Here is a 16,898-nt window from a genome sequence, read left to right on the forward strand (position 1 = left end):
GAGCTTCTAAACCCATGGATTCATGTATCAATGCTCATCTATTGTTACATAAATCATATTTTTTCTAATTACTATTATGTATTTATATATTTCTTCATTTAGAAGAGTACTGGCTACTGTAGGAGAAAGATTTCATAAGCTACACACATGGAATCGGCTCAGCAGGGTTGTATATACATTTAACCGTAATGTGTTTGACAGGTCCCAAGATCTCAAGCCCTGACACGCCGTATATCCCTCGATACATGTGAAGTAAGTGTATTATCGCCCAGTACGTTCGTGTTGTTTACTTTTCTGTGTGCCAATAAATAACATTATCCGTGTACCACACAAACACAGGAACACCTAATTGAGAGTATAGTCTCTCTTATTTCTTACCCTGGCAACAGTTGACTTGTGAATCGCCGATTTTCTTGGTCTTTTTCTCGGCTCTGCTTGGTCCTCGGCTTCCGGGTGCCTCGCATGAAGTGCTCCCATTTCTCTCTCATTGTCCGGTCTTTTGGGAAACGACGAGTACTAATCCCATCATGATTGGTGTTGCTACACCCTCCTACGATACATCTGTTAACCATTTTAATACAACCCCGATTCCAAAAAAGTTGGGACAAAGTACAAATTGTAAATAAAAACAGAATGCAATGATGTGGAAGTTTCAAAATTCCATATTTTATTCAGAATAGAACATAGATGACATATCAAATGTTTAAACTGAGAAAATATATCATTTAAAGAGAAAAATTAGGTGATTTTAAATTTCATGACAACAACACATCTCAAAAAAGTTGGGACAAGGCCATGTTTCCCACTGTGAGACATCCCCTTTTCTCTTTACAACAGTCTGTAAACGTCTGGGGACTGAGGAGACAAGTTGCTCAAGTTTAGGGAGAGGAATGTTAACCCATTCTTGTCTAATGTAGGATTCTAGTTGCTCAACTGTCTTAGGTCTTTTTTGTCGTATCTTCCGTTTTATGATGCGCCAGATGTTTTCTATGGGTGAAAGATCTGGACTGCAGCCTGGCCAGTTCAGTACCCGGACCCTTCTTCTACACAGCCATGATGCTGTAATTGATGCAGTATGTGGTTTGGCATTGTCATGTTGGAAAATGCAAGGTCTTCCCTGAAAGAGACGTCGTCTGGATGGGAGCATATGTTGCTCTAGAACCTGGGTATACCTTTCAGCATTGATGGTGTCTTTCCAGATGTGTAAGCTGCCCATGCCACACGCACTAATGCAACCCCATACCATCAGAGATGCAGGCTTCTGAACTGAGCGCTGATAACAACTTGGGTCGTCCTTCTCCTCTTTAGTCCGAATGACACGGCATCCCTGATTTCCATAAAGAACTTCAAATTTTGATTCGTCTGACCACAGAACAGTTTTCCACTTTGCCACAGTCCATTTTAAATGAGCCTTGGCCCAGAGAAGACGTCTGCGCTTCTGGATCATGTTTAGATACGGCTTCTTCTTTGAACTATAGAGTTTTAGCTGGCAACGGCGGACGGCACGGTGAATTGTGTTCACAGATAATGTTCTCTGGAAATATTCCTGAGCCCATTTTGTGATTTCCAATACAGAAGCATGCCTGTATGTGATGCAGTGCTGTGTAAGGGCCCGAAGATCACGGGCACCCAGTATGGTTTTCCGGCCTTGACCCTTACGCACAGAGATTCTTCCAGATTCTCTGAATCTTTTGATGATATTATGCACTGTAGATGATGATATGTTCAAACTCTTTGCAATTTTACACTGTCGAACTCCTTTCTGATATTGCTCCACTATTTGTCGGCGCAGAATTAGGGGGATTGGTGATCCTCTTCCCATCTTTACTTCTGAGAGCCGCTGCCACTCAAAGATGCTCTTTTTATACCCAGTCATGTTAATGACCTATTGCCAATTGACCTGATGAGTTGCAATTTGGTCCTCCAGCTGTTCCTTTTTTGTACCTTTAACTTTTCCAGCCTCTTATTGCCCCTGTCCCAACTTTTTGAGATGTGTTGCTGTCATGAAATTTCAAATGAGCCAATATTTGGCATGAAATTTCAAAATGTCTCACTTTCAACATTTGATATGTTGTCTATGTTCTATTGTGAATACAATATCAGTTTTTGAGATTTGTAAATTATTGCATTCCGTTTTTATTTACAATTTGTACTTTGTCCCAACTTTTTTGGAATCGGGGTTGTAATTACATGATAATGTTGAAGAAATTTGCAGAAAACCACCAGGTCGTTTTCTCATAAACAAACCACCGCTGACGTAGGATTCAGAGGGAGGCATCCCGCACGCGATGTCACGAAAATCAATGTTTCCCGGGTAATCCAAATGGCAAGTTTTTTCAGAGGCGGACCAGTTCGCCTCAAATGGCTTGATTTCAACTGAATTTTTCTGGTATTGCGCAAGGTAAAAAAATTGCAGAGAATGCAGAGTGTGATAGATATTTGACCAAAGTTTAATATAAAATAGGAGAATTACACTGATCTTGCTCCTGAATTTACCTGTGATATGCACTTTAAAGTAGAAAAGGTTGAGAACCCCTGCCATAGATTATGTGATCCCCAAATTTATAATGTGCTGTACTTTATAAGGTGACTCTCTCTGTGCAATACCTCATTCCATAATGTGAAATGCAACACATTCACCTCAGGACTGTGCACCTTATACACAACACATACACCTCAAGTCCGTGCACCTTACCTTACCTTGCAATACTTCATAATGTTTAATATTTTATTTTATAATGTGACTCTCTCGTGCAATAATTTATAATGTGCAATACTTTATAATGTGACTCGCTCTGTGCAATACCTTAAATGTGCAATGAGCAATACCTCACTCCATAATGTGAAACGCAACACATACACCTCAGGACTGTGCACCTTACCCCCCTTACACCCCCCCCCCCTTTTTTTTTCCTTCCTCTCTCTCTCTCCACACTGTTTGCACTGTTATTGGAGATACTTTAATCTCATTGTACATGTGTATAGTGACAATAAAGGCATTCTATTCTATTCTAAATTCTGTGCAGTTTTACACTGAGGAATGTTATTCTTAAATTGTTGCACTGTTTGCCCATGCAATCTTTCACAGAGCAGTGAACCCGTCCCTATCTTTACTTCTGAGAGACTCCGCCTCTCCGGGATGCTCTTTTTATACCCAATCAGGTCACTGACCTGTTGCCAATTAACCAAATTAGTTGTTTTTTTTTTTTCCACATTACACAACTTTTTCAGTTTTTTTTGCCCCTGTCCCAACTTTTCTGAAACGTGTTGCTGACATGAAATTCAAAATGAGCATAGATTTTTCATCTCATCTCATTATCTGTAGCCGCTTTATCATGTTCTACAGGGTCGCAGGCAAGCTGGATCCTATCCCAGCTGACTACGGGCGAAAGGCGGGGTACACTCTGGACAAGTCGCCAGGTCATCACAGGGCGACACATAGACACAGACAACCATTCACACTCACATTCACACCTACGCTCAATTTAGAGTCACCAGTTAACCTAACCTGCATGTCTTTGGACTGTGGGGGAAACCGGAGCACCCAGAGGAAACCCACGCGGACACGGGGAGAACATGCAAACTCCGCACAGAAAGGCCCTCGCCGGCCACGGGGCTCGAACCCGGACCTTCTTGCTGTGAGGCGACAGCGCTAACCACTACACCACCGTGCCACCATAGATTTTTCAAAACAACAAAATTTCTCAGTTTCAATATGTGATATGTTGTCTTTGTACTATTTTCAATGAAATATCAGGTTTCCATGATTTGCAAATCTTCACATTCTGTTTTTATTTATGCTTTACACAGTGTCCCAAGTTTTTTTTGGGGGGGGGGGGGAATTGGGGTTGACAACGTTAAAAAAAAAAAAAAAAATCAGCCTTATTTTCTGGGTTTTAGAGGATGGTGATGGAGCAGGGGTTTTAGACATCTGATGTTGACCAGTACATATTAGGGGGAAAGAAAGTTTAGTAAGTGTAACGTGATATATACTGATTTACTCATATGCATCATGAGGATTGTGTCCTGTCAATTTTCTAATTAATGTTAACTTTAATGAATATACAGTCATTTCTACCTAAAATAAATGTAAAACATATGGTGGAGTTAATACAGTTCGAGTTGCTCCATGTCTACATCAGTGTACATTCACATAATCCCACAGACACTGAGGTCTAAACCCATCACAGATATTACACACATTACTCCGTCAGGGCTGGAGAGAGTTCGACTGCATGCTAGCATTAGAAGCTAGAAGCTGTTATTTGTCACATATACGACAGCACATACACACCTACCGGCCATTTTATTAGGAACTTGTTCTTGATTCCATGATCCCTGTTCTTGGCTGCAGGAGTGGAACCCAGTGTGTTCTTCTGCTGTTGCATGCTGAGATGCTTTTCTGCTCACCACGGTTGTAAAGAGTGATTATATGAGTTACTATATCCTTCCTGGCAAAGAAACTCGAACTAATCTGTCCATTTTCCTCTGACCCTCTCTTATCAACAAGGCATTTGTTTCCACCTGCAAAACTGTCGCTCACTCACTCAGTGTTTTTTTGTTTTTCGCACCATTCTGTGTAAACTCTAGAGACTGTTGTGTGTGAAAACCCCACGAGATCAGCAGTTTCTGAAATACTCAAACCACCAGTCCATCTGGCTCAAACCAACACCCATACCACAGTGAAAGAAAGTCACACTCTTGCCCCTTTTCCACCAAAGCAGTTCCAGGGCTGGTTCGGGGCCAGTGCTTAGTTTGGAACCGGGTTTTCTGTTTCCACTGACAAAGAACTGGCTCTGGGGCCAGAAAAACCGGTTCCAGGCTAGCACCAACTCTCTGCTGGGCCAGAGGAAAGAACCGCTTACGTCAGCGGGGGGGGCGGAGTTGTTAAGACCAACAACAATAACAAGACCGCGAAAGATCGCCATTTTTAAGCGACGAGAAGCAGCAGCTGTACAAACGCGAAGTCATCCATTATTATTATTGTTGTTGTTGCTGCTGCTGCTTCTTCCGTGTTGTTTTTGCTTCGATATTCGCGCCAAGGTTTAAGCAAACATAGCGACGTAACTGACGTATACAGTGACATAATGACGTGGCACCGCGAGCGATGGAAAAGAAAACTGGTTCTCAGCTGGCTCGCAAGTTGAACGAGTTGTGAACCAGCACCAGCACTGGCCCCGAACCAGCCCTGGAACTGATTTGGTGGAAAAGGGGTATCTGAGATCACAATTTTTTCCCATTCAGATGTTTGAACATTGTGAACATTAACTGAAGCTCTTGATTTGTATCTGTGTGATTTGATGCATCGTAGACTCAGACTTTTTGACCCTCTATTATATATATATTGTATATTAAATAAATGTTATAAATAAATAAATAAATAAATATTATTAGTTTTCTCACTTGTTTCTCTCCAGATGGGCAGATATTCATCCTGCTGGATGTCCAACATGATCTCCAGGCCATTTCCCATGCCTCCCTGCTTTGTCTTTCTGGATGTTGTTTTGTTTCCATTGAAGGTATAGCATTTCCCATATCTCGTGTAGACCTGCAAGGGGAAAACACTGTTAATATCATTTTTTTTTAGTTGTTAGAGAAAACTAACACACTTTTGAAGAGTCAAATTCCTGCTGCTTCTCCAAATTCCACTGCAAACACCACGATGAATCTGAGCAACAACCTTCTGGATCCTGCCGTTGCTCTCCATTAAACTCAGAGAGTGACTTTATTCCACGCTGTAACTGGGATCAAATCGAGTCTGAAGAGAGAAAAACTTCCACATTACACCTTAAAACAGAGACGATGTTGTCGTATTGATGTGAAATGTTTTGTCTGACAAGCACGTCACAGTCCTCGGACACTCCTGTGTATTTCCTGCCTTCTACACCGCAACAAACTGTTTACGGATTCATTTTGTTTGACTACAATCCAGCACAGTTTCTGCCATCTTTCATCCTGGTTTTGTTCTGAATGAACTGGAAGAAATGAAAGTTTGAATCACAGTATATTCAGCTCGTCATTGGTGTGGTATTTTACAAAATGACAGGAAATAAACCAACACGTCCAAATGGCCTCTTTCAGATATAAACTTGGGTCATAAAGGGTTAAAAGCCCTAATTTATAATAATATCATTAAATAATCTGACATCGCATCCAAACATTAAAAGCATATGTTTTATATAGCGGTGATAAAAGCAGGACAGAATGAACGCGTGACGTGATGTGAATGAAGTGGACATGAAAAGCGACATTTTATCTCTAAAAAAGTCAATAACAGGAAAAAGATAAAAATAAAACCCCTGCCATTCTGCTGTTCATAACTTTGTGCTTGTGTTAAATTAAAGCTGACATAAAGATTATTATTGAGGCGCAGAGTCTCTAAGCTCCGCTCCAGTCTGAGAAAAACACCACGGGTTCAAGATAAAAACACCAACACGTGAATGACAAAGAAGGAAGATGACAGAGTAATAAACAGAGAGATGGCGAGGCGACCACACACACACACACACACACACACATGCTCAACAGCCTCTGTGTGACTGAGGTGGAATCAAAGCAAAGCATTCTGGGTAAAATGAGCGTTTAGTGACTCCCTGTCACAGCTGGGCTGGAAAAAAAAAAACCATCAACAGCTGCAATTAAGATCAGAGATAAACAGCAGGAGTTTGAGGAATTATTCATATAAACACACACATGAACACTCCAAACGCTCCGATTCCACCAGGGCTCTGATTAAATCTCCCCCAGCGTACAGACCGTGGCATCCAGAGAAACAGAATCGGAATCAAAATCTCATTTTCACAGTGAAACCCTTGAACCCTGACCTCCACCAGACTGACGAACTGACACAGAGCCAAATCAGTGAGGACACGTTTAGAGTCCGAACCTCCTTTCTGAACAGTTTCACACTGCAGCTATGAGGCTGATGTAGCTCACGAGAAATCAGAGTCAGAGAGAGCAATAAAAGAATCCGAGAAAGAAAATAAATAAAGGAATGTGAGCAAAGAAAGGAAAGTAAACATGAAAGCAAACTACAGGAAGAAAAAAAACCCAAACTCAGACACGGAGGTTCTTTCATGCTTCAGTTCTGCTCGAAACTCTTTCACTGTCGCTCGGCTGTCTCATTAAACAGCGTGACTTTTCCCATAATGCCATGGGGCAGAGAGCTGCAAGCAGAGATGCCACCACTTTAAATGAAGGGTAAATTTTCTCCTGCTACATCTCACCAAAATCATCAGAAGCCCGAGTGTGACTGTGTGGCTTTGTGTAACTGGATAAATGGAGAATTCGGGACTTTATTTTCATCTCGGCACTAAAGTCAATGGATTTTACCAAATCATCTCATCTCATCTCATTATCTCTAGCCGCTTTATCCTGTTCTACAGGGTCGCAGGCAAGCTGGAGCCTATCCCAGCTGACTACGGGCGAAAGGCGGGGTACACCCTGGACAAGTCGCCAGGTCATCACAGGGCTGACACATAGACACAGACAACCATTCACACTCACATTCACACCTACGCTCAATTTAGAGTCACCAGTTAACCTAACCTGCATGTCTTTGGACTGTGGGGGAAACCGGAGCACCCGGAGGAAACCCACGCGGACACGGGGAGAACATGCAAACTCCACACAGAAAGGCCCTCGCCGGCCCCGGGGCTCGAACCCGGACCTTCTTGCTGTGAGGCGACAGCGCTAACCACTACACCACCGTGCCGCCTTTACCAAATCAATCATCAATTATCATGGAAACAAAACTCATCCTGAAAAAGCACCAGAGTTGTGTCTTGGTGCAAACAATTATTTGCTACTGAAGAACCAGTGAACAAGGACCCAACCTTCAGAGAGGAACAAATCCACACACACAAGCTTTTTCATCCTCCTGTTTGATCTTCACTAATTTCTGGCAAATAATAAAGTGATCATTTTATCCAGCTGATCTCCGCCTTCTTTTAATTTGAAACTTCAAACATACAGTGCAGTTTTAAAACATTTTAAAATTAAAACAAAAAACTGCAAGTTAACACCAATTACTTCGACATTGTTATGCATCACATCACACTGAAATGCCTCACACAGACTGCTTCCTTCCTGGAGCGATTACTAAAAACATTAGCATCTCATTAGCATAAATCTTCCCAACAGTTTTAATTGGCCTTAATTGCTTTCCTTTAACATTCTACAGGCACCATTTTCCCTCAACCTGCTGCTCTTCACTCCGAGATCTTTGGGCTTTAATTTCTCCAACTTCACATGGCAAATGGTGGAGCACCTGGTTAATGATGGCCATCTTTCTCCTCCCAGTTTACTGTTCTCAATGCATTCCGCTCATCTGATTAATAAGACAACATTTATCCTATGGGGCTTCTGTTCTAGTAATAATCATCATTAAACAAATGTCTACAATACCATTTAGTCCCAGTCCAATGAACAGAAAAGAGAAAAAAAAATGTTAAAATGTCTAAACAAAGAGAGGAACTAAACAGGAACTAGTGTAAAGTCTAGTTAGATCTTTGAAGACATCAGAATGGAATAAAGGGAATGGAATGATTGGGGAATGGTGATGCAAGATGGTGGGATGATGGTGGAGATGTTGGGGAGAGATGGTAGAATGATGCCATTATGGGAAGAGATGGTGGAATGAATGGTGGAATGGTGGTAGAGTAGTGGGGAGAAATGGAGGGATTGTGGAGAGAGATAGTGGAATGCCATTTGAGATGGTGGAATGGTGGTGGAGAGATGGGGGAATGTCAGAGATAGTGGAATATTGGTGGATAGATAGTGGAATGTCATTAGAGATGGTGGAATGGTAGGAAGAGATGGTGGAATGTCAGAGATGGTGGAGAGGGGTGGTGGAGATGGTGGAGAAAGGTGGTGGAATGGTGGGGAGAGATGGAGGGATTGTGGAGAGAGGTGGTAGGAAAAGGTAGAGGGATTGTGGAGAGACACGGTGGAATGATGGGGAGAGATGGTGGAATGGGAGAGGTGGTGGGGAGAGATGGAGGGATTGTGGAGAGAGGTGGTGTAATGGTGGGGAGAGGTGTTGTAATGGTAGGGAGAGGTGGTGGAATGATGGGGAGAGAGGTGGTGGAATGGTAGAGAGAGGTGGTGGAATGATGGGGAGAGATGGTGGAATGGTGGAGAGAGGTGGTGGGGATAGGTGGAGGGATTGTGGAGAGAGGTGTTGTAATGGTGGGGAGAGGTGGTGGAATGGTAGAGAGAGGTGGTGGAATGGTAGAGAGAGGTGGTGGAATGATGGGGAGAGATGGTGGAATGGTGGAGAGAGGTGGTGGGGAGAGATGGAGGGATGGTGGAGAGAGGTGGTGGGGAGAGATGGAGGGATTGTGGAGAGAGGTGGTGTAATAGTGGGGAGAGGTGTTGTAATGGTAGGGAGAGGTGGTGGAATGATGGGGAGAGATGGTGGAATGGGGAGAGGTGGTGGGGAGAGGTGGAGGGATTGTGGAGAGAGGTGGTGTAATAGTGGGGAGAGGTGTTGTAATGGTAGGGAGAGGTGGTGGAATGATGGGGAGAGATGGTGGAATGGTGGAGAGAGGTGGTGGGGAGAGATGGAGGGATTGTGGATAGAGGTGGTGTAATGGTGGGGAGAGGTGGTGGAATGATGGGGAGAGATGGAGGGATTGTGGGGAGAGATGGCAGGATTGTGGAGAGAGGTGGTGGAATGGTGGGGAGAGGTGGTGGGGAGAGATGGAGGGATTGTGGGGAGAGATGGAGGGATTGTGGGGAGAGATGGTGGAATGATGGGGAGAGATGGTGGAATAGTGGAGAGAGGTGGTGGGGAGAGATGGAGGGATTGTGGGGAGAGATGGCAGGATTGTGGAGAGAGGTGGTGGAATGGTGGGGAGAGGTGGTGGGGAGAGATGGAGGGATTGTGGGGAGAGATGGAGGGATTGTGGGGAGAGATGGTGGAATGATGGGGAGAGATGGTGGAATAGTGGAGAGAGGTGGTGGGGAGAGATGGAGGGATTGTGGGGAGAGATGGCAGGATTGTGGAGAGAGGTGGTGGAATGGTGGGGAGAGATGGAGGGATTGTGGGGAGAGGTGGTGGAATGGTGGGGAGAAATGGAGGGATTGTGGGGAGAGGTGGTGGAATGGTGGGGAGAAATGGAGGGATTGTGGAGAGACATGGTGGAATGTCATTAGAGATGGTGGAAAGGTGGTGGGAAGATGGTCTAACACCATGGAGACAATGTAAATTTCAGAGTTTTAAAATTGATTCTCAAGTAACAGAACAGTGTCAGAAGTGGATTGACGTTTATCTTCTGGAAAAAGTAAAACACGACAAAAACACAGATAGGAACAGAGCAGAGAATAGAGCGATAGTGAGTAATGTGAGAATAATGCCATGGCTCACTGCTTAACAATGCTGTGTCCCACTGCGCTTTAAATTTTATAGCACTACAACTACAACATTTACTTTAAATCCCCAATCTATCCTCTCATCTCAGTGATCAATAAAAACAATTCTGAGAGAAATGGGGCAGAAACGCCTCGCACTGTGCTTGAGGAGTGGAAATAAGACATGGATGGAATGGGACAGGATCTAATTGTCACCTTTTTTTTATCTTACTAAGTACTAGATAATTTACAACACAATATGTTCTTAAACATTTCGGCATAACATGCTCTCAGCAGCCACTTTATTAGGAACCCCTGCTGATTCATACCCAGGGTCTCATATTTTTTTTTTTCTTCTAAACTTCCATCTCCACTAATCAGAGTGCACAGGAACCAGTTTTGATTGGTTGGTGTTCAAAAGCCATAAACTCCATAAAGGCTGGAGTGTAAAACTCACATCATTCAGTTCGAGCCTTCAGAGTGAAGGAAGGCTGCAGTTTATACATTTATACAGGCAGCGTAAACCTTTTACAAGTGTAAGAATAGCTTGGGGTCTCTCTCTCTCTCTCTCTCTCTCACACACACACACACACACACACACACACGCGCAGACAGCATGACAGCTTCAAGCGTCTGACCTAGAGCTGCTCTCATTTCGAATTTCATGCTCCATTTTGTGTGATGGCTGGTGAGTGTGTGTGTGTGTGTGTGTGTGTGTGTGTGTGTGTGTGTGTGTGGGAGAGAGAGAGAGAGACCACTTCAGGCTAAAACACTGACTGTCGTACATCTGCCATTAACGTCACCAGAGAGACGGAGCAATTTGTGGGTTTTTTGCTTTCAAAAGCATCTCTCCGTTCTTTTTTATTTCTTGTTCTGTTTGGAACTGTCGCCTCGTCTGAAGTCAAACCAAACAGCACCAAAGCATTTTCCTTTTCATTCAGAGTCGATTTCTTCATCACAGTGTCGAATAAATAAAGAGCTTGACATTCTGAGCAAAACATCATTTCAATTTCTCATTCCGTAAAAAGCTTCTAGTAACGTCCTCGTTCATTTCCTGCAGCTTCAGGACCGAGTCTCACAGCTCAGAACGACATGACGCTCAGAGAGACGGAACTCAGGCCCAGTGTTCCTGATTATTTTCTAAAATGCCGTCCCACAGTGAGGGGGACAGAATGAGTGTCCACATTTAACCTGCAGGACATTCAGCGTCTCCTCGCTCGCATTAGCATTCAGGACATGAAGCACGAGTGTTTCCTCCTCAGATTAAACACACGCATCTGTGTCCTGACGACCTGCTCACTTCATTTTCACATCAATCTCTCTCAATATCAGTAATTATGGTTTCAGATGTACAGTGGATTCTGAAAGTATTCAGACCCCTTGACATGGTGGACACTTTGTGTTGTGGATTTGATTTGGAATGGAAACATGATTTTTACTCTTCATTGCTCATAATGATAAAGTGAAAACTTGCTTGTAGACATTTTGTAAAATTTATTACAAAATCAAAAACTGAAATTTCTTTTAAACAAAAGTATTCAATGGCAGCACGGTGGTGTAGTGGTTAGCGCTGTCGCCTCACAGCAAGAAGGTCCGGGTTTGAGTCCCGTGGCCGGCGAGGGCCTTTCTGTGCGGAGTTTGCATGTTCTCCCCGTGTCCGCGTGGGTTTCCTCCGGGTGCTCCGGTTTCCCCCACAGTCCAAAGACATGCAGGTTAGGTTAACTGGTGACTCTAAATTGAGCGTAGGTGTGAATGTGAGTGTGAATGGTTGTCTGTGTCTATGTGCAGCCCTGTGATGACCTGGCGACTTGTCCAGGGTGTACCCCGCCTTTCGCCCGTAGTCAGCTGGGATAGGCTCCAGCTTGCCCGCGACCCTGCACAGGATAAGCGGCTACAGATAATGGATGGATGGACAAAAGTATTCAGACCCTTTGTTGTGGCAATGCAGTTTGTGGTCAGGTTGCATTCTGTTTGCTTTAATCATCCATGAGATGCATCTCAAACTCAATTGGAGTCCAACTGTTGCAATTTGATTGATTGAATTGATTGAATATAATTTGCGAAGGTGAACACAAGGGTCTATAAGGGTCCTCAACTGACACTGCATCATCAGAATAAAACCAACCCTGAGGAGCTTTGCAATCAAATTGTGGCAAGGCACAGATCAAGTCAAGGATATAAACAGTTTCTAAGGTGTCGAGTATTCACCACAGTGACTTCAATAATATTGAAATGGAACAAGTTTGGACAATCTTGAACCTTCCTCGAGTTGCCAAATCCAGCCAAACTGGGTATCCAGGAAAGAAAGGCCTTAGTCAGGGAGCTAAGAGGTAAGAAAGAACTCAAGAGTCATTCTAAAAGATCTCCAAGTGTCCTGTGAAGAGCTAGGAGAACCTGTTGGATGGACACCCATCTCTACAACAGTCCATAAATCAGGCCTTCAGTGGCAGAGTGGCAAGATGGAAATCACTGTTGAGTAAAACGACAGTATAAAGACTCAGCATGGCAACGGTGAAACATGGTGGCGGCAGCATCAGACTACGGGGGTGTTTCTCAGAGGCAGGGACAGAGAAACTGGGAACAATTGAGGGATGGATGAATGAGGTCAAATACAGAAAACCTTCTCCAGAGTGTACACAAACCTTTCAACACGACACTGACCCTAATCATACAGCAACAACAACACTGCATTGGGTTCAGGGCAAGTCTCTGAAAGTCACCGAGTGGCCCAGCCAAAGCCCAGACTTAACCCCCATCGAAAATCTGTGGAGAGACCTGAAGAAAGCAGTTCACAGACGCTCGCCATCCAGTCTGAAAGAGCTTGAGAAAATCTGCCATAAATAATGGGATAAAATGCCCAAATCCAGTTGTGTAGCACATGTACAGATTTACACAAGAAGATGTGGAGCTGTAACTGCTGCCAAAGCAGCTTCTAAAAAGTACTGAATAAACGGTCTGAATACTTTTGATTTCAGTTTTTGATTTTTTTAATGATTTTTTGAAAAATCTTTAAAAAAAGAAACATTTTGACTTTGTTTTGGTTGTTGACTTTGTTGATTATTTAACAAAATGGACTTTAACACTGAATCTGAACTTTTGCTTGAACTTTATTTGTCTCGAATACACTTTCTGAAAAAGCACCCACATCTCATCTCATTATCTGTAGCCGCTTTATCCTGTTCTACAGGGTCGCAGGCAAGCTGGAGCCTATCCCAGCTGACTACGGGCAAAAGGCGGGGTACACCCTGGACAAGTCGCCAGGTCATCACAGGGCTGACACATAGACACAGACAACCATTCACACTCACATTCACACCTACGCTCAATTTAGAGTCACCAGTTAACCTAACCTGCATGTCTTTGGACTGTGGGGGAAACCGGAGCACCCGGAGGAAACCCACGCGGACACGGGGAGAACATGCAAACTCCACACAGAAAGGCCCTCGCCGGCCACGGGGCTCGAACCCGGACCTTCTTGCTGTGAGGCGACAGCGCTAACCACTACACCACCGTGCCGCCAAGCACCCACATATTTTTTTTTAATGTTTATGACAGGAAGGGAAACTCTTACTATCAATAGCAGGCCGTTACAGTCATTATGGGTTGATTAAAAGTAGATAAATTGGTCAAAAAAATTATCAATTATATCCATTTAAAATCAAATCCACAAATCAATAAAGTGTGCACCAAGTAAAGAGGTGCAAACACTTTCTGAATCCATTCTCTATAAGAAGAATCAGGATTAAATCAAATCACAAGTTGGATCCTGCTGAGTAATTCACTAGCGTGACATTTTAACTCATTATGTAAATGGATTTTAGAGGAAAATGTGGTGTTTTAATTAAACAGTCCCTGTTCATAAACTCCAAACATCACTCTGAGCTGTCTCGCATCACATCAGACACTCTGTGGGATTTTTATCCATCATTTAAATTTAAAAAAGCAAATAAAATATTTCAGAAGACATGAGCAATTTAAAATTTAAAATGATCGACTCAGTCGTTCCCTCACCAGCCTCTCTTTATTATCTCTGAAAGATAAGAACCCAAAAAGGCAGCTTGTTCCATCATGCTCTGGAGAAACCACAAAGAAATGTTAACCCCTCTATCCTGAAGATGCCACAGTGAAAGTTACAGCTTCACCTCAGAGTGTTACAAAGCGTTGACGCTGGAGACTCATTCAATAAGATGAACGGTTACTATGGAAACGATAACGTCTTAGAACAAGCGCATTCATTCTAAATAAACCTACACGACTGTCAGAGCTGCTGTTCGAGAACACTAATCAACACCTTCTGACCAATCACAGCCCAGAATTCGACAGTGTTGTGGTAAAAACAGTTGGGTTTTTTTGGTGACTTTCATGTTCATACCATTGGAGCCAGTCACATCAGGTATCATCAGCCACAACACACACTGAGAAGAAACCCCAGAAGCTCAGGACATGACGAGGACTCCGGCAAATAAAAGAAAAAGATGACTTGATTTCAGACGTTCTTCACACAGACATGAGAAAGAGTGCAGATAAAGTTCACACCAAACTATACTCTTACAGTGTCTTGCAAAAGTATTCATCCCCCATGGTGTTTGTCATGTTTTGTCACATTACAAGCTGGAATTAAAATGGATGTTGGGGGGGGGGGGGGGGGGGGAGCACCATTTGATTTACATGATATGCCGACCACTTTAAAGGTGAAAATTGTTTTGCTTTTTTTATTGTGATACAAACAATAATTAAGATGAAAAAACAGAAGTCTGTAGTGTGCATAAGTATTCACCCCCATTTTGTATGAAACCCCTAAATAAGAGCTGGTCCAAACAATTAACTTCATAAGTCACATAATTAGTTGATTAAGATCCACCTGTGTGCAATCAAAGTGTCACATGATCTGTCACATGATGTCTGTATAAATCACCCTATTCTGGAAGGACCCTGACTCTGCAACACTACTAAGCAAGCAACATGAAAACCAAGGAGCCTCCAAACAGGTCAGAGACAAAGCTGTGGAGAAGTATAGATCAGGGTTGGGTTATAAAAAAATATCCCAAACTCTGAATATCCTCAGGAGCACCATTAAATCCATTATAGCAAAATGGAAAGAATATGGCACCACTACAAACCTGACAAGAGAAGGCCCCGCTCACCAAAACTCACAGACCGGGTAAGGAGGGCATTAATCAGAGATGCAACAAAGACACCAAAGATAACACAGAAGGAGCTGCAAAGATCCACAGCGGAGATGGAAGTATCTGTCCATAGGACCACTTTAAGCCGTACACTCCACAGAGTGGGCAGGGCTTTATGGAAGAGTGGCCAGAAAAAAAAGCCATTGCTTAAGAAAACATGTTTGGAGTTTGACCAACAGCATGTGGCAGACTCCCCAAACACATGGAAGAAGATTCTCTGGTCAAATGAGACTAAAATTGATCTCTTTGGCCATCATGGGAAACGCCATGTGTGGCGCAAACCCAACACCCTGTGAACACCATTCCTCCAGTGAAGCATGGTGGTGGCAGCATCATGCTGTGGGGATGTTTTTCATCTGCAGGGACAGGAAAGCTGGTCAGGACTGAAGGAAAGATGGATGGCACTAAATACAGGGCAATTCTGAAGGAAAACCTGTTTGAGTCGGCTAGAGGTTTGAGACTGGGACGAAGGTTCACGTTCCAGCAGGACAATGACCCTAAACATACTGCTAAAGCTACACTGGAGTGGTTTAAAGGGAAACCTTTACATGTCTTGGAATGGCTGAGTCAAAGCCCAGACCTCAATTCAATTGAGAATCTGTGGCATAACTTGAAGATTGCTGTACACCAACACAACCCATCTAACTTGAAGGAGTTGGAGCAGTTTTGCCTTGAGGACTGGGCAAAAATCCCAGTGGCTAGATGTGCTAAGCTAATAGAGACATACCCCAAGAGACTTCAGCTGTAATTGCAGCAAAAGGTGGCTCTACAAAGTATTGACTATGGGGGGGGGGAATACTTATGCACATTCCAGATTTCTGGGGTTTTTTTTCATCTTAATTATTGTTTGTGTCACAATAAAACTGTTACGATTTGGCTCCAGATCGTAACAAAAACAAAACAAGGGACACAAAATTGCCAAAATAATTAAAGAATTTACTTAAAAAAAAGAAAACTATATACAACATATATATACATAACAGGTTCGTCAGTGGGGCGGCACGGTGGTGTAGTGGTTAGCGCTGTCGCCTCACAGCAAGAAGGTCCTGGGTTCGAGCCCCGGGGCCGGCGAGGGCCTTTCTGTGTGGAGTTTGCATGTTCTCCCCATGTCCGCGTGGGTTTCCTCCGGGTGCTCCGGTTTCCCCCACAGTCCAAAGACATGCAGGTTAGGTTAACTGGTGACTCTAAATTGAGCGTAGGTGTGAATGTGAGTGTGAATGGTTGTCTGTGTCTATGTGTCAGCCCTGTGATGACCTGGCGACTTGTCCAGGGTGAACCCCGCCTTTCGCCCATAGTCAGCTGGGATAGGATCCAGCTCGCCTGCGACCCTGTAGAAGGATAAAGCGGCTAGAGATAATG

At 43.5% G+C, this 16,898-nt stretch overlaps 1 protein-coding gene across 1 annotated transcript in view; it reads right to left on the reverse strand.

The window, feature by feature from the left end:
• The window catches only part of asic4a (acid-sensing (proton-gated) ion channel family member 4a), a 195,975-nt gene that overhangs the window by 38,721 nt on the left and 140,356 nt on the right, over positions 1 to 16,898 (reverse strand). The window contains exon 2 of the mRNA XM_060930436.1: positions 5,404 to 5,548. Within this exon, the coding sequence (XP_060786419.1) occupies positions 5,404 to 5,548 (145 nt within the window). The remainder of the gene's footprint in view (positions 1 to 5,403; positions 5,549 to 16,898) is intronic.

Source organism: Neoarius graeffei, chromosome 9, assembly GCF_027579695.1.
Source record: "Neoarius graeffei isolate fNeoGra1 chromosome 9, fNeoGra1.pri, whole genome shotgun sequence".
Taxonomy (NCBI): domain Eukaryota; kingdom Metazoa; phylum Chordata; class Actinopteri; order Siluriformes; family Ariidae; genus Neoarius; species Neoarius graeffei.